The 20,274-nt window shown below is 58.3% G+C and overlaps 1 protein-coding gene across 3 annotated transcripts; it reads left to right on the forward strand.

Annotated features, from left to right (window-relative positions):
• The first annotated feature begins 620 nt into the window (after positions 1–620).
• On the forward strand, positions 621–19,258 carry PI4KB (phosphatidylinositol 4-kinase beta). 3 transcript variants are annotated; one of them, XM_032234068.1, is made up of 13 exons: positions 621–850; positions 2,480–2,618; positions 6,528–7,478; positions 11,739–11,783; positions 13,781–14,008; positions 14,247–14,474; positions 14,633–14,742; positions 15,076–15,180; positions 15,590–15,713; positions 16,022–16,287; positions 16,427–16,559; positions 17,081–17,201; positions 17,656–19,258. In XM_032234068.1, the coding sequence occupies exons 3-13, from the start codon at positions 6,558–6,560 to the stop codon at positions 17,835–17,837; spliced, it is 2,463 nt and encodes an 820-aa protein (XP_032089959.1). In that variant the 5' UTR covers positions 621–850; positions 2,480–2,618; positions 6,528–6,557; the 3' UTR covers positions 17,838–19,258. The 3 variants fall into 3 exon arrangements, with proteins under 3 accessions (XP_032089959.1, XP_032089958.1, XP_032089960.1); XM_032234067.1 differs by having other exon boundaries at positions 2,483–2,618; XM_032234069.1 differs by lacking the exon at positions 11,739–11,783 and having other exon boundaries at positions 2,483–2,618.
• Positions 19,259–20,274: the final 1,016 nt, after the last annotated feature.

Raw genomic sequence — 20,274 nt, forward strand, 5'->3', positions numbered from 1 at the left:
ATTAAAGATTATTTGATTTTAACCCAAGGCGGTTCTTGTCTTCGCTTTAAGGAGGGAGTTTGCAGGGAGGAAAAGGGCCCGGGGTGGGTGGGTGGGGAGGAAAAGGGCCCGGGGTGGGTGGGTGGGGGGTCTTTTTTTTTTTTGCAATTTGCGGGGTGCCTTTGTTAAAACGGGGCCGCAGGGACAATGGAGCTGCCCCAGCCAGGCGCACTCTATCTCAGTCCTCTGGAGCAAGCAGTTGGAGCAGACCAATTCGGAGGATGCTCCAGATGCATGGAAGTGAATTAGGGGAGGGGGAATCTTTCCCCCAGCGCCCCCTTTTCCAGCTGCGCCTCCCAACTTGTTTCAGGGGGGCAGAATTAACTCCTGGGCTATTGCACTTCGAAGCGCCCCTTGCATTCGGGCTGCGTGGGCGAAGGGGGGGCGAAGAGCGCTTGTTCCACGCGAGCCCAGAGAGGCGCGCGCGGATCCCCGGGGAAGAGGAGGAGGAGGAGCCTCTTCGCACGCGCCTGCGCACAAGCGCCTCTCCCCGGGGAAGGGAGTGTGTGTGTGGGGGGGGCGAAAGAATGAGGCGCCGCCACGCATGCGCCCTGCTTGGCCCTTCCGCGCAGGCACCGCCGCGGCCACCCCTCCGCCGCCTCTCCGCGCGGGGGTCTCGCTGGACTCGAGGGTGGGGGGGAGAGGGGCGACGAGGGGACCCCCGAAGGAAGCGGCGACCCCCCCCTTCCTTTTTTTTCTCTCCTTTTTTTCTCCCCCCCCCTTGGCCCCGCCCCGCTTCCTTTCCCGCGAAGGACCCTCAGGCGCGGCGCGGGCAGCCCCGGCTGGGCCCGGCAGAGGCGGCGGCGGCGCGGTGAGTGCGGCGGGGGCCGATGGGCTCTGGAGTCCTCCCGCAGGGGCGCAGAGGAGGGAGGGGGCGTCTCCCCCCACCCCTCCTGGGGACCCCCTGGCGGCGGAGGAGCCTCCCTGCGAGTGGGTGGGTGGGTGGGGAGGTTCGTTTGGTAGGGGATGATGGGGGGTGTAGTCCCGGGGCAGCTGGAGACCGTCCCCGCCTTTGCCCTTCTCCTCTCCGCCCCCCAGGACCCCGCAAAGAGGGTGGGGGGCACCTGGAGCAGATGCGCCCCCCCAAGAGACCCCCCCCACTTTTGCAAAGCCCCCCCCCCTTTGCCCCCCCAGGTCTCCCCCCTCCCCTCCCTTTGGGTGCTTCCTCCCCCCCCCTCCTCGGGACACACACACACACACACACACACAGAGGCTTGCAAAGGGGGGGGTGCGTTGTTGCAAACGTCGCAGCTCCTGCGGGGTCTCTTGCAAAATCGCTGCCGGCGGAAGAGGCGCCGCTTCCTCCCCTTGGCAGCTGCACCGGAGGGGAATGGGCAGGGGACCCATTGGAGGACCCTTCCCCAGGCCCTCTGCAGCGGTCAGGAGGCCCTGGACTCCCACTCCCATCATCCCAGCAAAGCCATGGGCTCTGGAGTCTCGCCCGCTGGGAAGCCTGGTCTCCTCCCCCCCCCGTTCTGGGGGTGGGGAGGGGGCTGGAGTCTCCCCCCCACCATGGGGGGTGGGCTTGGAGGCAGAGCTCCCTCCCTGCAGGGTTGGGGGGAGATCGGGGAAGGGGGGGGGATGATGGGAATCAGAGTTGAGCAATGCTGGGACTCCGGGGTCTTTGGGGTGGGGGTGGGGGGTGCTGGAGTCTCCCCCCCCCCTATGAGGGGTGGGCTTGGAGGCAGAGCTCCGTCCCTGCAGGGGGTGGGGGTGATTGGGGAGGGGGGGGATGATGGGAATCAAAGTTGAGCAATGCTGAGACTCCCACTGGGTCTTTGGATGCGAAAGCCCCCCCTTTGGAGGGTCTGCGCCGGAGACCCCACTGCGGCTGCTCTCCTTCCCACCCTCCTCCTCCTCCTCCTCTCTGCCAAGCTCCTCCATTAACGCCGGGACGTCCTGGGAGAGACGTCTGGAGTTTTTTTTGCCGCAAAGCAAGTTTGGAGAGTGTGTTTAAGGCAGCCTTAATTACACTCCCCGCTTTTATAAAGATGCAAATTGGCTTCTCGGAGGGTGATGACAGCTGCCCAGCCAGGCAGGTGTTTGTGTGTGTCTGTGTGTGTGCGGGGGTGCTTGGCCAGGTGAGCGAGCGGCTGGATCCCAAAGGGATACCTGGCTTGCTACCTCCGCCCGCTGGGAACGTCCCCCCACCCACCCGGGTTCTTCATCACCTGGAAGCCTGGAATCGGCTTGGATTTAGCTCTGGTCGCCGGAAGGGAAGCATCCCCTCCGTCCTAGGGGGGGGGGGGAAACAGGGGGGGGGGTCTCTTTGCAAGCTGCGTGCGCCAAATGTCCTTCCAGGATTTCTGCTTTCCAGGAGGGATCTCCAGTTACAGGGCTCCTGCCAGAAGTCAGAGGGGAGGGAGGGGCTGAGGCTGACTTCCAAGCACCCCCCGAGACCCCCTCTTTTTCCTCTCTCCTTTTTCTCTCCTCTCCCCAGCAGCTGTGAAGAGTCATCCTCCAGCCGAATCCCTTGGCGAGTGTCCCCCCCCCCGCCCTCTGAAGATGGCCGACTCCACCGGTGCCGCGGAGGCGCGTCCGAACCGGGCCGAGGGGCCGAGAAGATAGAAATGAAACAGGCAAGTGGCGCGGCTTTAACATCTCTCTCTTGGATGAAGCCACTTCCTAAGCGCTTCTTTCTCTCTCCCCCCTTCAGAAAAGCCCCCCCCCCCCTTAAAATCCTTAGTTGAGTTTAAAGTGGACGGCCTCCTCTTGGGCCTCCCCGAGGATTTCCACTTCGGCCCCGATCGGGCATCGTCCCCCTGTGTTTTCCAGCAAGCCAGTTTGTGGCTATGAATGGTGGCTTGTGAGCCGCAGAGGGTGAGTTCGCACAACCGGCCCGGCTGAGAACAGAGCGGTTGCCCTCCACCTGTGCTGAGTCAGTGCCGCTGTTCCCGACAGGTGGGGGCCACGAGGGGAATGACCCCCTCCACCCACCCCACCAAGTGGTTTCCCCACACGCGTGTCTGTGGGTGACTCACGGGCTGGCAGGGGCCCCGGGAGAACCGTGTGACTCAGCCACACGGCTGCCTGGACTTGCCTTTCTTCCGCCTGGGAAAGAGGAGGCCGCTTCCCCCCCCCCTCTCCTTCCTGGAGCGGCTGAGGGTTCAAGTCCTGCTCCCAAGGTGAGGCGTCAACATCCGTGGCTCCTTCCTTCCATGGGTGCCAGGGTGCATCTCCTGTGCGGTGGACCCATATTGCCCAGCTGGGGTGGGGGGGCTTATGGAAGGCGGCAATTCCTCTCGTTGAAGCGGGGGCCCAGGCTGTTCCCCCGGAGGGGAGCACCGTCTTCTGCCCTGCGTGGTTGGCTGGGCGCGGGGCCTTCTTTGGGAGTGGCCCCCTTCTCTTTTGAGTGGCTAACTCGGGAGGAAAAGGCGGAGTAGGGAACCAGAAGAGAGAGGGCTAGAAACTTGAGATGGATGCACGGGGGAAGTCAGAGGGTGGCAGAAGAAGAAGGATGCAGCTTGAGGGGGACGGTTGTAGGACTGAGCAACTTCCTAGTCCCTCTTGAGCACTGCGGCGTGAATGCGGAAAGACCCCTCTGGTTTCTTCTCCCAAAGAGAAAGTGTCTTGTTCTGTTCATCTGGGCTGACAGCCCCGATCCCCTCTCGACTCTCCCACCCCCAATTCCCCAAACCGGCTCTTGAAATGGGGGGTTCGACACGGAGCGAGGGACGCTTGGCGCACGGTGCACGTGACTCTTGATGATGGCCGTACTTTTGGTCTTATTTTTTGGGGGGAGGCGAAGGGCGTTGGTGAAATCCGCCAAGCGCTGAGCAGGGGAGAAAGGCAGGCCCCGTAATGGGAAACAGATGCCTGCAGATGTCTGAGTGAGGGGGGGGGCTGCTTGCATGGGCCGATGGCCGTCCCTGTGTGATGAACTTGGGGGGAGAGGAGCTCCCGAAACACTCCCAGCAACGCTTGCGAGTTAAGAAAGGGGGGGAAAGACCGGAGGCGCATGGAATTTTAAACTTTGGATGGAGTGGAGCCTCTGTGTTCGAGGGCACTCTACCTGTAAGCCGGGTGGAGAGGCGGAGAGCGTTTGCAGGTGGGCATCTGTGCGGGGCTGAGCTGGCCTCGACTCAGCCCATCAAGCCTCCCCCCCCCTCCCAGATGCAGATTCCGGCAGCTGCCGAGCTCCGGTTTCTTGGTCTCTGTACTCCCTTTGAGGGAGGGCACCTGGGTGGAGGGTGGGTGGGGGGGCTGACTTGCACCTCGGCCCTAAGAGACCCCCCCCACTCCTTCGGCAAAGAAGAGCCTGCATTTTGGACCCAATGATGTTAGGAAGGGCTTCAATCGGTGGATCAGTCGTGGTGAGGGGCGGATGGCAGCTTTGGAAACTGGCAACACCAAAAAAATCCCCCAGTGGATTAAATTGATTTTCCTGTTGGTTAAAAAAATCCCACATCTCTCTCTCTCTCTCTCTCTCTCTCTCTCTCTCTCTCTCTCTTTCTTTCTTTCTTTCTTTCTTTCTTCTTCTTTCTTTCTCTTTCTTTCTCTTTCTTCCTTTCTTTCTTCCCTCCTTCCTTTTTCTTTCTTCCTTTCTTTCTTTCTTTCTTTCTTTCTCTTTCTTTCTCTCTCTCTCTTTCTTTCCTCCTTTCTTTCTTTCTTTGTTTCTTTATTTTTCTCTTTCTTTCTCTTTCTTTCTTTCTTCTTTCTTTCTCTTTCTTTCTTTCTCTTTCTTTCTCTTCCTTTCTTCCCTCCTTCCTTCCTTTTTCTTTCTTTCTTTCTTTCTTTTTCTTTCTTTCTTCCCTCCTTCCTTTCTCTTTCTCTCTCTTTCCTCCTCTTTCTTTCTTTCCTTCTCTTTTTTTCTTCCTTCCTTCCTTCCTTTCTTCCTTCCCTCCTTTCTCTTTCTCTCTCTCTTCCTTCCTTCCTTCCTTCCTTTCTCCCTCTTTCTCTCTCTCTCTCTCTCTCTCTCTGTGTCTGTCTGGAGGCAGAATTGCTAGAGAGAAGCGCTACTTGCCTGCGTAGAAAGGATCCGGATGATAAGCCCGGAATTTGCCGTGGACTCAACTTTGCCCTCCGATTAGCAGGGAGGCCTCCAATTCCCGGCCGGCCTTGTGATCCGCCAGCCGGCCTCTGGGGCTTGGCAGGAGGAGGAGGAGGAGGAGGAGGGGATCCTTTCAGGAGAGAGCCGGATTAGAGGCGGCCTGTGGGGGCTTTAATCTTGGGAGGGGAGCCGTGCCAGGCGAGGGTCTCGGAGGGGCTAAGCCAGGTCGGGGCTGGTTCTTCCGTGGGTCCCCTGTCCCTCGTGGGAGTGGGGGGGGGCGGATCCGCCTCGGGCTTGGCCCAGTTTGGGGTCTTGGCAGAGGTTCAGCTCCGGCTCCTCGGATGCTCTTAAGAGGATGAAGTTTTAATCACTTTAAATAGAGCATCTATTTTAACTGATGAGGTTTGCTCCCTTGGAGGGCAGCTGCGTCTCTCGAACACAGAGGCCGCCTCCCCTTGGAGGGTCCCGGAGAGGAGCCCCCTTGGGCGAGGATCCCTGTTTTGGGCAGAGCCCCAGGCAGTGGAGGCCTTCTTCGGCTCTCCTCCTCCTCTTCCTCCTCCCCCTTTGCGGACCTTGGAGAATCCTTTCTCTTCTTGTAAAGTCCTGCCAAATTCTGTTGGTTCTAATTGCTTTTCTTTCTTTTTTCTTTCTTTTTTCCTCCATCCCTCCCATTTCCTCCTTCCTTCCTTCCTTCCTTCCCCACTCCAACAGTTTTCTGGTTGCTAATTTTGAGCCAGTTGGGGGGAAAAGGAACTGTGTGTGTGGGAGAGAGACAGAGAGACAGAGAGACAGACAGAGAGAGAGGGAGAGAGAGAGAGAAGGAAAGAGAGAGACAGAGAGACAGACAGAGAGGGAGGGAGAGAGAGAGACAGAGAGAGACGATGGGGGGGGGGGTCCTGCCCTTGGGACCTTTTCAGGATCCTCCGGAGGGGATGAGTGACCACAGCCACGTGCAGAAGCCATAAGTGGCATCTCCAGGATGCCACGACAGGAGGTTGCAAGTGGGATCAAACTGTTGACCCTTTTTTTGTGGGGGGGGGCTCTAGAAGACCCCACCCTTCAGCTCTGGGCCAAAGTCCTGCCCTCTGGTGCTCTCAGGCCCCGTTCAGACCTGGCCGAGCTGAGTCCGTCCCCAGCCAAGGTGCAGATTTTGCTTCCTGTGTATTTTTCCAAGCGAATGTGAATTTGCTTTGTCTCCAACCTTTCAACACTTCAACTCCCAGAATTCCTCAGGCAGGGGGTCTTGAGTGGAAGCCCACCAGTCTTAAAGTGGCCGAGACCTTCAGGACACTGTTGTGAGAGCCTGGTCACTAAGCGGGAGCCAAGGGTTCTTCTAGAGGCCTCTGCTGTTCCTTCTCCCCACTTCTCTTTCTTTCTAATTGGAAAATGATGTCCTGTTGTCCTGGGAAATCCCTCCGGGCTCTGGGTGGCAAAAGTGGGTTTGGGTCTTTCTTTGAACCCCCTAAAACAGAGGCCACCCCTTCTCCTGTTTTTCCAGCTGTGAAAGAGGACAGGCCCACCAGTGGACATGAGTCACTCCACCGCAGAAGACCCCCCTCCGGGAGAGGAGACCCCAGCGGAGACCTCGGCCCCCGTGGCGCCCCCGGGAGACAGCGGTGGGCCGGCCCTGGGGGTCATCACGGAAGGGGTGGGCGAGCTGGCCGTGATCGACCCCGAGGTGGCCCAGAAGGCCTGCCAGGAGGTCCTGGAGAAGGTCAAGCTGATGCACTGCGTCTCGCCGGACGGCTCCATCCGGGCCAAGGACAGGAAGGGCGGGGGCCGCTGGCCGGGGCTGAACGGCGACTGCTGCGAGATCAAGTGCCTGGACGACCCCCCCGAGAAGATCTGGGAGGAGGACGAGCAGCCCCCCAACTCCGTCAAGGGCGTCCGGCTGCGCCAGAAGAACAACTCGGCCAAGCAGTCGTGGCTGCTGCGGCTCTTCGAGTCCAAGCTCTTCGACATCTCCATGGCCATCTCCTACCTCTACAACTCCAAGGAGCCCGGCGTGCAGGCCTACATCGGCAACCGGCTCTTCTACTTCCGCCACGAGGAGGTCGGCTTCTACCTGCCGCAGCTGCTCAACATGTACATCCACATGGACGAGGACGTGGGCGACGCCATCAAGCCCTACATCGTGCACCGCTGCCGGCAGAGCATCAACTTCTCCCTGCAGTGCGCCCTGCTGCTGGGCGCCTACTCCTCCGACATGCACATCTCCACCCAGCGCCACTCGCGCGGCACCAAGCTGCGCAAGCTCATCCTCTCCGACGAGCTGAAGCCGGCCGCCCGGAAGAGGGAGCTTCCCCCGCTGGGGCCGGCCCCCGAGGCCGGGCTCTCCCCCACCAAGCGGACTCACCAGCGCTCCAAGTCGGACGCCACCGTCAGCGTCAGCCTGGGCAGCAACCTGAAGCGCACCGCCAGCAACCCCAAGGTGGAGAACGAGGAGGAGGTAAACGCCCGCCCGGGACCCCCGCTGGGCTTCCTTCGCGGGTGGGCGGGGGAGGGGGGATGGGGATTTGTGGGGGGGGGTCGGTCACGGTGGCTGTGTGTCGCTGGCGGAACCTGCCTAGGTGTCCCCTAATGCATGCGGGCCCCCTGTTATCTTGTCTTTCCCGCACTGACAACCGACCGGTTCATCCCGAAGACGGAGAGTTACCGTATTTTTCGGAGTATAAGATGCTCCGAAGTATAAGACTCGCCTAGTTTTTGTGGGAGGAAAGCAAGGGGGAAAACCTCCCTCTGCCTCCCAGCAGTTTGCCTCCTTGCAGCAAACAGCAAGTTTCACTTTCAGTTTAACCTTCCTGATCATCAGCTGTTTCAGGCTGCCGGGATTGCTGTAGCCGATTGTAGCCTCCACAAGCCCCATTTTCCCCGTTGGCTGCACGGAGGCAAATTGCCGGGAGGCAGAGGCCAAAGGGGGGACGGGGACGGTGGGTGGGTGTATCAGATGCACCCAAATTTCCGCCCTCTTTTAGGGGGGGGGGAATAGGTGCATCTTATACTCCGAAAAATCGCCTTCAAGGAGGGGCCTGTCAGAAAGGAAGTTGTGGGTCCGTCTTGTCTTGTCCACAGCTCCCATTCCGTTGAACGCTGTGTTGTGCTTTCTTGTTGCTGTCACAGTCTGGAAGGAAAATGCTCCCCCCCCCCCCCGGCTCGCTTGTTTTTTTGTGGGTTCCCAGCCGAAAGCACCGTCACCTTCGAGGGGAAGTTTCTGGACAAACTGACCACAGAAATTAAAATAACCAAGATTTGCCAGCTGGGCAGTGCCTGTGCCCCAAAAGCCATCTTGGGGGGATTTCCAGGGGGGGCGGAGCATCCCCCTGGCCTGGGGGCCCTCCGTGAAACCGAGGAGCTGGCCTGCTGTCTGGGTCCCCCGTGAGAGCCGGAGAAACGGCCCCCGGGGGCCACTTCAGGTGGATAATTCAGGCCAGGGATGAAGGTCTCCGCAGAGGGGGGCTTGTGGGGCTGCTGCTGGGGGGGGGGGGGAGGAAGGAGGAGGAGGTCGGGCAGCCTTTGGCCTGAGACGGTCTGCGAGCTCCTGCTGGAGCAGTGGGGGTGGGCTAGGTGACCTCCAGGGCCCCCACCAACTCTTAAGGGGAAACTTCTTCATCATCTTCTAGCTGGTTTTTGGAGACCATTTTTTTCTTTAACAAGCGTCGTTTGTCTCTCTCCCTCCTCCTGACCCCCAGCCCTCCCCTCCCGCCTCTTCCTCACAACAGCCCCGTAAGGGAGGCCAGGCTGAGCCGCCAGCGGTCAGGGCAGGCCAAGTGGGGAGCCCCTCCCCCCGGGACCCCACTTCCTTCCCCCTGCAAGACCGGAGGCTGGACGGGCTCCGTCTCCTGATGCGCAGGCCAAGGCTTCAGCTGACTCTCCTGCCCCCCTCCCTCTCTGCAACACCCCCCCCCCCAGCCGCGCCCTCCCTGTTGAACTGCCGGCCAGTTCATTGTTGGGCCGAGCACAATGGGCCGATAGAGAGCCAGCCGGACGCCAGGAGGCGGCTGGGACTGGGAACGGCTGATGGACACCCAGCTCCATTCAGGCCAGGCGGTCTTGGCAGCCTCTCCTGGCCGCCTGCTCCTCTCCGGCCACTTCAAAGGCCGGCCCAGAGTCTGCCCCCCCCCCCCCCCGGACCCCAAAGGCCACCACCCCCAACTCCTAGCCAAGGAAGGAAAGGGTTAAAAACTAGACTGGAAAGAGGGGAAAAACCTCATAGAAAACAGTGATCTTTCTCTCTCTCTTTATCTCTTTCTCTCTTTTTCTTTCTCTTTCATTCTCTCTCTTTTTCTCTTTCTCCTTCTCTTTCTCTCTCTCTTAATCTTTCTCTCTTTCTCTTTCTTTCTCTCTCTTTCTCTTTCTCTCTTTTTCTCTTTTTCATTCTCTCTCTTTTTCTCTTTTTCATTCTCTCTTTCTCTCTCTCTTAATCTTTCTCTTTCTCTCCTTCTCTTTCTTTCTCTCTCTCTCTCTTTCTCTTTCTCTCTTTCTCTCTTTTTCTTTTTCTTTCTCTTTCTTTCTCTTTCTTTCTCTCTCTCCTTTCCTTCCTTCTTTCTTTCTTTCTTTCTTTCTTCTTTCTTTCTCCCCTTCTGATAACCAGCCACATGTTTCGTTTGAACGATGCCTCAAAATCTGATCCGAGGTTGCTTTGGCCCCTTCAACCCCTTTGGAGGGGGCACCTCCAGCCCCCCACTCTAATGCCAAGCCCCTGGAGGCCCCCCCCCCCCCCGATCGAAGGCAGCTCCTTCCCCCTCCCCCCTTGGGAGGAAAGGGGCCCAGCCTCTCCCCCTCCCCCCCCCTGGCCACACCCACACAGGTAACCTTTGGCAGCCGAAAACCTGTGAGTCAGAGGGAGGCTGTGGGGCGGGAGGGGGGCGGCCCCACCCCAGGAGCCACTTCCTGTTTGCTTGGAGGACAGTGGCAGCGTCTGCCCTGGGGGGGACGGACGGGTGAGAGGTCAGCCCAGGAAGGCAGCCTTGGCATGGGGCTGAGTCAGCTCAGGATGATGGGTTTTGGAATCCTGCCCATCTACCAGCTGACAGAGCGAAGGCGCCTGGAGGCTCAGGCGGTTTCCCTGAAATTTGGTCCTAGGAGGAGAAGATGTGAATAGTGAAAAAAGGGAAAATAAGAGTTTTGGAAACATAGATTTTTTTTTTTCTATCTTCCTTCCTTTCTTCCTTCCTTCCTTCCTTCTCTCATCTTTTTCTTCCTTCCTCCCCATCTCCTCCCTCCCTCCCTTCCTTCCTCTTCAAATCTCCTTCTCTCATCTTTTTCTTCCTTCCTCCCCATTTTCCTCCCCATCTCCATCCCTTCCTTCCTTCCTTCCTTCCTCTTCAAATCTCCTTCCTTCCTTCTCTTATCTTTTTCTTCCTTCCTCCCCATTTTCCTCCCCATCTCTTCCCTCCCTCAATTCCTTCCTTCCTTCCTTCCTTCCTTCCTTCCTTCCTTCCTTCCTTCCTTCTCTCATCTTTTTCTTCCTTCCTCCCCATCTCCTCCCTCCCTCCCTTCCTTCCTCTTCAAATCTCCTTCTCTCATCTTTTTCTTCCTTCCTCCCCATTTTCCTCCCCATCTCCATCCCTTCCTTCCTTCCTTCCTTCCTCTTCAAATCTCCTTCCTTCCTTCTCTTATCTTTTTCTTCCTTCCTCCCCATTTTCCTCCCCATCTCTTCCCTCCCTCAATTCCTTCCTTCCTTCCTTCCTTCCTTCCTTCCTTCCTTCCTTCCTTCCTTCCTTCCTTCCTTCCTTCCTGTGTTCTTCATTTTGATGAGTTTGCTGGAATCCAACTTCTCCGGGTTGGGGTCAGGTCTGCGTCACAAGAGGGGAAGCCCCCACCTCCTCCAAGAGGGCAGCCTGGGGAGCCCCCCCTCCTCCCCCCCCCCGGAGGAGCCAAGGTGGGGCAGAGTCCAGAGGGCTGTTTTTAGTTCCTCTCTTCCATCACCTGTCAAGTTGTGGCTCAACTGAAAACGGGCCACGTTGGAGGAAGTGTTGCAACTGGTTTCCACAAGGCCCCACAGCTCCTGGGGGGGGGAGTTGGGGGGGTTCTTGCATAAACCGGGGGGGGGGAGCAGGGGCAGATCACAGAGACCAGCCTGTGACTTTCCTCCTTGGGACTTTTTCGGCCAAGATTGCCCTGGGGGTCTTGGCTTGGATGCTGCTTCCCAAAGGCCTCTCGATGCTGTTATTTCCACTCTGGATCTCCTGGTGGTCCCCCATCCAAAGCTTACTTTCTTTAAGACCAGCCAAGACACACACACACACACACACACCCCGCAGGCCCTCCTCCTCCCTCCTCCTGGCATCTCCCTCTTGCAGCAGGGACCCCTTTGCCCCCCCCCTCCATCCGCCCCATGGCTCCCAAGCCCCCGGGTTTCTTTCCCCCACTCCCCGAGTGGAGGGCCGTGACATTGGCAGAAGGGCCCCTGACCTCACCCGGGACCTGGCCCTCCTCCATCGGAGCTGGTGGAGCTTCCCTCTCCAGGAGCAGTCTAGCTTTTTAAGGCTGCCTTTCCCCGTCAGAACCCCAAAGAAGCGACCCCCCGTTTCTTCTGTCGGATGCAGTTGGGGTGGGGGTGGGGGGGCAGGAAGAGGAGGGGGGGCGTGTACGAAGAGCTGATTTTTTTAAACTCTCGCCTTTTCTCTCCTCAACTTTCCTCCCTCCCCCCCTGGAAATCCATCCCTTCCTCCCCCCCCCTCACCCCCCCCTCTCGTTCATTTCCCAGGAACTCTCATCGAGCTCAGAAAGTCTCGATAGAACATTTTGTTCCGTAAGTGCCCCCCCACCCCGCCCTACTTCCGCCCCCCCCCCTCCCCACTCAACCCGGCTGCCTGCCTCTTTCCTGTCTCCCCCCCACCTTGTGACCCCACTCAGCCCCCCCCCCTTTCCCTCCCCCAGCAGCATTTCCTCTCTCGTGATCAGCCTTGGCATCACAAGGTCTCCCCCCCCCTCTTCCTCCTCCCCCTTTGCAAGTGAGATCCTGCACTGGGGGGGGGCATTGTGGGCGGTGCCTCTCTCATCTTCCAGCACCCCCCCCAAAAAAAACCCACACCACCGTCACGTGCATGCCAGGATCTTAATTCTGCATGACCAAAGCACAGCTCCCACTTCCTCCCCAAAAATGCCTCTCCTGCTTCTACCACAGCCCCCCTCCCGCTTTAAGGATTTTAAGGGTGGATGGACCCCCCCCCAAATCACTTCACATTTGAACTTCAGACTTTCAACCGTCGCAGAGGCCCCCGTAATCCCTTCACCCCCCCCCCCACGCCATCTTCCTTCTCTTGCAAAGTTCTAAAAGTTCTAAAAGTTTGGGCCGTTCCCACGACTGACCAGAGACACCCCCCCACCCCAGAACTTCATCCGAAAAAAAAGAAAGAGGAAATGCTGTTTTGGGGGGACCCGAGATTGTTTTTTGATTTAGCATGTCCTGGGGGTCTGGTGCGAATGTTCGGCTCTTCCTTTGCTGCCTCAAATTCAGAATTGCTATATATATATATATTATTATTATTATTATTATTTCCCCTCCTTCTTCTTTCTGCTGAAATTTTGCTACGCCAATCAAATTTTGATTTTTTTCCCCCCTTCTGCAAACTTCTATACTCCCCCCCCTTCTCCATCAGGGAGAGACTGGTAAAGGGGGGGAGAAAATTAAGGGGGGGCTTGGCAAGTGGTTTCAAACCCCCCCCCCCACTTTCAATCTGCTGCGTAAAATTCGTTCATTCTCCTCCTTTCCAGAGTTGATGCTCATCTAAATAAATGTGAATAAAACTCCTTGGAGGGAAGTGGGAGGTTTTATAAGGGGGGGGGGGTTGGAGAGCTGCCCCTGTTTTTTGGCAGTGGGGGGGCTGATGAACAGCTCTCCTTGGTCCCCTAGTTTTCATCACTCCCCACCTTCGGGGGGGGGACTCATTTAGCCTCATCCTTGCCCATCAGAGCAGCCCACCAACTCCCATCAGAGATGCCCCAGGTGGCCCCTGGGACCTGGCCAGGTGTTCGTGGCAGGGACACAGCCGGGCAGAGAAGATGCCCACGCTGCCCTCCTGGCCACCGAATGGCCTTTCCCACACTCAGTGCTGCCCCCACCTGGCCAAAAGCCTGAAGCAAAACCCTCCCCTCCCCTTTCTGGGGGGCCGAAGCGAGGGTCTTCTGCTCCTGGGGGCCCCCAGTTGGCTTCGAGACCAAGGAGGGCACCTCCCTTTTGGGGCTGGGGTGGGGGGGCTGCACAAAGGCGTGACTTCAGTGGTTCGCTTGTTCGAGGAGGGAGGCTGATAAGGGGCAGTTTTTGCCCCAGGTCTTGGTGGGAGGGAAAACGGAGGGACTTGCCGGGAAAGGGCACGAGTGGAGGGTGCGAATCCTCCCCTCGGGGCGCAGGGCTGGTGGGCTGGAGCCTCCCTCTTCCCATCCGGCAGAGGCGCGTTGAGAGCCAAGGACGTCCGGAGGGCAAGGGTCAGCCATGGTGAAGGGGACGTCCGATGCCCCTCCCGTTCTTCCTCCTCCTGCAGACAGTTGCTCTACAAGCCCCCCCAGGAAGGGGGCTCAGTTCAGAGGTCATTGCAAAGGTGGAAGGGGGTGCTTCTCCTCACAGCCAGAGCTGGTCGGACCCCACAGCGCATCCGGAACGATTCGAGGGAGGGGATCGCCAGAGCATCCCCCCTCCCTCTGCAAAATAAGGAACACCCCCCCCCCAGCTAAAAAGGGTCTTGACAGCCCTGGGATCTCTCGGCAGGGGTTGGGCTTCACCTCCTCTCTTTTCTCCCCCCCACACAGCCCGTCCGCCTGGCCCCCGAGCGGGAGTTCATCAAGTCGCTGATGGCCATCGGGAAGCGGCTGACCACTCTGCCCACCAAGGAGCAGAAGACGCAGAGGCTCATCTCCGAGCTCTCCCTGCTCAACCACAAGCTGCCCGCCCGGGTCTGGCTGCCCACCGCCGGCTTCGACCACCACGTGGTACGAGTGCCCCACACCCAGGCGGTGGTCCTGAACTCCAAGGACAAGGTGAGACGGGGCCGGGGGGAGGAAGGGGACAGTGGCCGGGGGGTATGTGTGTCCTCAGAGGCTCCGTGGACTTCACAGGACTTGACTTACGACCACAGGGGGGGGGGAGTTTTTCTGGCTGTGGGGCGGTTGTTAAATTGGCCCAATTCGGGAGCCGAGTTTGCCACCGTAAACAAATCACTGCAGCCGTTAAGTGGATCATGCAATTGTTAAATGAATCTGGCTTCCCCGCACGCAGGCTCCCTACTTGATCTACGTGGAAGTACTTGAGTGCGAAAACTTTGACACCACGAACGTCCCAGCCCGGATCCCCGAGAACCGGATCCGCAGCACCCGCTCGGTGGAGAACCTTCCCGAGTGCGGCATCACCTACGAGCAGCGCGCCAGCAGCTTCACCACCGTGCCCAACTACGACAACGACGACGAGGCCTGGTCTGTGGACGACATCGGGGAGCTGCAGGTGGAGGTGAGTGGCCAGGGCGCGGAGGAGCCACGGATGGAGGGAGGGGGGGCCAGGACGGAGAGGCGGCTCAAAGGAGGAGAGTCGGTCGGAGGGCCGGTGCTTGGCTGCTATCCCGGACCGTCCCCCTCAGGCACTCAGGCCCTGCCTCCTCTGCCCTCCAGCTGCCCGAGTTACACACCAGTAGCTGCGACAACATCTCGCAATTCTCGGTGGACAGCATCACCAGCCAGGAGAGCAAAGAACCGGTTTTCATTGCTGCAGGAGACATCAGGTAAAGAGAACAGGATCCAGCCGCCCTAGTAGGGTGGCCTATTGCGGGCAGGAATGAGGCTGACGGAGTCCATTGGTTGAAATAAGAGAGGGAGATCACCCCTGGGATGATCCTGTCTTGGATCCCAGGGCTGGGGGAAAAAGACGGATAAAACAAGATCGAACCTGGATCAGTCACTGGGACCAGAGGTTTACCTGTCCGAGTGTCTGGACTCGTGCTGTCTGGAGCCCATCCTCGGGGAAGTTCTCCAGGGCCAGCCCAAAAGCTGAGAAAGCCGGCCATTCAGCCCTCCTCCCTGGCAGGAGCAGAGCTGACCTGTGCTCCTTTCCACAGGCGGCGTCTCTCTGAGCAGCTGGCCCACACGCCCACCTCCTTCAAGAGGGACCCCGAAGACCCCTCGGCCGTCGCCCTGAAGGAGCCCTGGCAGGAGAAAGTGAGGTGAGGGCGGGGTGGGCATGGCCAGCTGCGGCCCTCTCTGTGGCCTCTGAGCCACGAAGCCCTTCCTGGGTTTCTTAAACCTTCCTTAAGGTGGGTGGGCTTCAACTCCCAGAGTCCCCCCGGCAGTGCAGATTTCTGGGGGTTGAAGTCCACCCATCTTCAAGTTGCCAAGGTTGAAAAATGGTGCTTTAAGCAAGACTTTCCAGGATTAAAAAGAGGAGTCGGCAGAAGAAAAAGGAGAGGCTGGCCACGCCCTCCTTCCTCTGCTAGTGAAGGCAGCTGCCGTGTCTGTTGGCCTCCTAGGCTGGTCGGACAGGGGGGGCGGAACCCTAACCTTAACCCTGGAGGAGGGCCACCACTCGCCCAAGCGGAGACCAGCAGGGGCTCAGCCTTTCCCTGCTCTCCCCAGGCGGATCCGAGAGGGCTCCCCTTACGGCCACCTGCCCAACTGGCGGCTCCTGTCCATGATTGTCAAGTGCGGGGACGACCTCCGGCAGGAGCTGCTGGCCTTCCAAGTCCTCAAGCAGCTGCAGGTAAGGAAGGGAGGGAGGGAGTGAAAGAGGGGAAGGAAGGGAGGGAGGGAATGAAAGAGGGGAAGGGAGGGAGGGATGGAGGGAGGGAAAAAGAAAGGAAAGAGGGAAGAAGGAAGCAAGCAAGCCAAGACGAGATATATCTGGGGGTCTTGCTTCCACCCCAGATGTGATGGGTCAGGGGGCTTCGAATCTCCTCCCCCTGCTTTTGGAATGAAGACTAGGCGGGGGAGGAAATCCCGCCCCCCCCCCTTGGTGCTTGACCGCAGCCTCCGGGTCCGTCCAGCCCTCCCTCCGGTCTTCCCTTGCAGGCCATCTGGGAGCAGGAGAGAGTCCCGCTGTGGATCAAGCCTTACAAAATCCTGGTCATCTCCGCCGACAGCGGCATGATCGAGCCGGTGGTCAACGCCGTCTCCATCCACCAGGTGAAGAAGCAGTCCCAGCTCTCCCTGCTGGACTTCTTCCTGCAGGAGCACGGCCAGTTCACCTCCGAGGGCTTCCTCACCGCCCAGCGCAACTTCGTCCAGAGCTGCGCCGGCTACTGCCTGGTCTGCTACCTGCTGCAGGTGAAGGACAGGTGAGGCTGGAGGGCCCTTGAAAATCTCCTGCCCAAGATACGTTTAATTGAATGGAATTAGAACACTGGCACGAGGGGAGAGTTGGGACTTCTTTTGCAAAAAACCCAAAAGCCTGATCATTCCCCCCCCCCCCCCAAGGCACAACGGCAACATCCTGCTGGACGCGCACGGCCACATCATCCACATCGACTTCGGCTTCATCCTCTCCAGCTCCCCCCGTAATCTGGGTTTCGAAACCTCGGCCTTCAAACTGACCGCCGAGTTTGTGGATGTAAGTTGGCGCCGCTCGGAGGGAAGGGCCGAGAAACCCTCTGGGAAGGCAATTCCGTGGAATTACGGGCGGGCACATGATGTCCTGCTCTGCGACCGTAAGGGGTAGGCTCCGTTACATCCGTAAACTGAGGACTACCTGTTCGGGTCGTCCTTGACTTGCAATAGTCCGTTTAGTGACTGAACGTGCAACGGCACTGAAAAAATTGAGTTATGACCACTTGTCACACTTAATGACCCTTGTGGCCTTCTCAAATCCTCGGGAAAGCCTGATTCGCTTAATAACCGCCTTCCTCACTTAACTGACGCAGTGATTCACTTAACAGCTGTGGCAAGAAAGGTTGTAAAATGAGGGAAATTCACTTAAATGTCTCAGTTAAGAACAGAAATTTTGGATTCTGTTAAAGTGAGCTGAGAGCTACCTGTAACAGAGGGGAGCCTTTCTCTGAAAGCCTTGAGAATTCTTTGGGGAAGGGAGACCCCTTCCTGCCTTGCAATGTGCCCCTCCCTCCTTCCCCGCAGGTGATGGGCGGCATTGGGGGAGACATGTTCAACTACTTCAAGATGTTGATGCTGCAGGGCCTGATCGCCGCTCGCAAACACATGGACAAGGTGGTGCAGATCGTGGAGATCATGCAGCAAGGTGGGCTGGGGTCCTTGGGGGAGGGGGGAGCCTGTACTTCTTCTTCGCTAGAGTCCAGTCTGTGGAGAACTATGGGGGGGAGGGGCTGTGGGAAGCGATCTTTGTGCCCTCTGGAGACGCCCAGAGGCTGCAATAACTGGGAAGGGAAGTTCACACGCTCCATCTACCCAACCGTTGCAGGGTGATGGGTTACCAAAACATCTCATTCAAACAGGGCTGGAGAATGGGGAGATAATTGGGATGGCTTGCTGTGGAACAACTTAGCAATTCTGTTTAATTATCTAAAAATATTTTAATTTTTTGCTGTTCGCATTGCATTCTGTCCTTTCTCCCGCATCCTTTAATGATTCCGTTCCATCGTTTATTTGATCTACAAGTGTAACTCTCCTTCGGCGAGTTGTCGGAGAACCCCTGACCTCTCTTTGCTGTCCCCCCCCCCCCCCCCCCCCGGCAGGCTCCCAGCTTCCTTGCTTCCACGGCTCCAGCACCATCCGGAACCTGAAGGAGCGCTTCCACATGAACATGACGGAGGAGCAGCTGCAGGTGCTGATCGAACAGCTGGTGGACGGAAGCATGCGCTCGCTCACCACCAAGCTCTACGACGGCTTCCAGTACCTCACCAACGGCATCATGTGACGGCCGGAACCAAACCTTCCCTTCCGGTGGCTCTCCTGTCTCCCCACCCCTTCCTCCTCCTCCCGGCCCAGGGTCCGGGACAGACTGGACGGAGGCCGCTGGGCTGGGCCTCTGCAAGAAAGAGGGAGGCAGCCGCAGGAGGGGCCCTGGGAGACTTTGGATTGTAAATGGGGATGGGGGGGGCATTGCGTCTCTCCCCCCCCCCCAAACGTGAAGGATCATGCACAAGGACCTTGTCAAGATTCGCCTCCGGAGGAGGGACAGAACCGAGAGTCGCGCTCTCCCCGGCGGCCCCTTCCTCGGATCTTTTTTATTTCAGTATTACAACTCCTCCTCCTCCTCCTCTGTGTCCCCCTGCTTTCCAGCCCCTCGCCTGTATTTTGGGGGGGTCTAGCGGGGGCGGGGGGAGACGGAATGGGGATGGGAGGAAGGAGCCCCCCCCCGGTGTTTAGGGCTCCGTTTCTCCTGTGCAGTTGGGGAGTATTCCCCCACCTCCGGACTCGCACAGGGCGCGAGAGAGAGAGTGTATGTGTTTGTGTGAATGTGTGTGTACCTTGTGTCACTAATGAAGTGGTTCCCCCCACCCCACCCCCCGGTGCCCATTTTCCTCCCCGGAGAGTTGAATGCAAAGATGGGGTGCTAAGCATCCCTCTTCCCTGATTCTTCACTGCTTGAAGCACAACTCCAGCCTCCCTTGAATTGGGGGTGGGGGCATTGGCAGGATATCTCCCCATCCCTGGGGGGGGGGAGGAAGCGTGGAATGCAGCTGATGGGTGACAGGTTCAAGCCCCCTCCACCAGACTGCTGCAAGAATTTAGGGGTCCACATATATGCCCTGGGAAGCCCCCTCCCCATTAACAGGGGCCTGCTCCAAGTCTTTCCCCTTGGGGTGGGCTGGGGGCTTAAGACCCCAAGATTCCCCAGCTTGCTCTTGGCCAAACCAACTTCCTCTCTAGGAATGGAGCAGGAGCCCCATCCTCTTCCAGCAGCCATTTCTCCTTACAGGCAGAGGCATCCCCCCCCCATTGCCATTTTGGGACAGGGTCTCCTCCCCCCCCCCCCCGGCCTCTGTGCAGGACGCGCCCCTTCCTGGGAAACGTAAATGCAAAAGCCGCTTGTAATAATGAATTTCAGGCACGACTGGCGTTCTCGCAGGGAGGGGTCCCTTTGCGATGGTGTGTGTGTGTGTCTGTGTAGAGGGGGGGGGGCGCAACTCCCTTTTGTGGGTCCTTTGATTCGCCAAAACTGTGACTGTTCATTTGGTCCTCTGCGGCCCGAAGGGAGCCCCGAGTGGGAATCTTCGGAATTCTCTGCAGGGCGATGGGTTCCGAAAAACCATGGGACCTGGGTGTCTGTTTTCCTGTCTCCCCCCCCCCCCAATCTCCCTCCCCTTTCTCAACATGAACTTTTTTTTCACACTGTACCTGGGTTGTCGTGTGTTTGTGTGTGTGTGTGTGCGCATCGCCCCCCCCCTTCCTCATTCCCGATGCCTAAAAAAAACCCTTTTTTTCCCTAAAGAAAAGAATGGACGGATTGTTTGGTGATCATTAAAAGTGGGAAACAGCTGGGAGAAAGGAGAAGGGGGGACAGCCCCCCCCCCCCGGTTATCTGGGCCCTTTGGGGTTTGTTACCTCTGGGGTGCCCCAACCCCCCATATACACAAACACAACGCCACACTTACACACAAAAGGGGGAAAAAGCAGCTATTCCCAGCAGGTGGTGGTCAGGAATCCTTTAAAGAAAAGGGGGGGGGGCTTTTTTTGCAAGAATAAGAAGTCTTTAAAACTTTGGCCCTTGGAACCCCCCCCCCCCCACTCTTCAGAGAAGGATTTGATTTGATTTGATTTGATTATATTTATATGCCTCCTTTGAGCTGCGGAAAATTCTGTGGCTGCCTTCTTCCCTGGGTGGACCCCCCCTGGGTGGCAAAAGCCCCTCCAGCCCTCCCCTTGATGTGCCCCCTGCCCAGCCAAGGTCTCCCTGAGCAGGTCCTGCTGGGCACCCCCCCCCCTCCCTTAAGGGAGAGACCCCCAAGCCTCCTTTCTGAGTGGGATTTCCCCCCCACCCCCAGGCTCTTTTGGCCCTGCAGAAGTGGGGAAGGGGTTGTGGGGCCGAGCAGGGGTGGGTTCCGCTTCCCAGAATGGGACCCATGGGGGGAAGCGAGGTCGCCAATTTGAAAAAGAGTCTGTGGGGTGGGATTGGGGACGAAGCCCCCGGGGGGGGGGGGGCTGGATCACGGATGCTGCTCTGAAGGCTGGACCCCATGTAGGAAGCCAGAACTTCCTTCTTTCTTTTCATCATCTTCCCTTCTTCCTTCTCTTCTTTCTCTTCATCATCTTCCCTTCTTCCTTCTCTTCTTTCTCTTCATCATCTTCCCTTCTTCCTTTTCTTTCTCTTCATCATCTTCCTTCCTTCCTCAGCACCTATGATCTACCTG

This window comes from Thamnophis elegans, chromosome 17 (genome assembly GCF_009769535.1).
Source record: "Thamnophis elegans isolate rThaEle1 chromosome 17, rThaEle1.pri, whole genome shotgun sequence".
Taxonomy (NCBI): domain Eukaryota; kingdom Metazoa; phylum Chordata; class Lepidosauria; order Squamata; family Colubridae; genus Thamnophis; species Thamnophis elegans.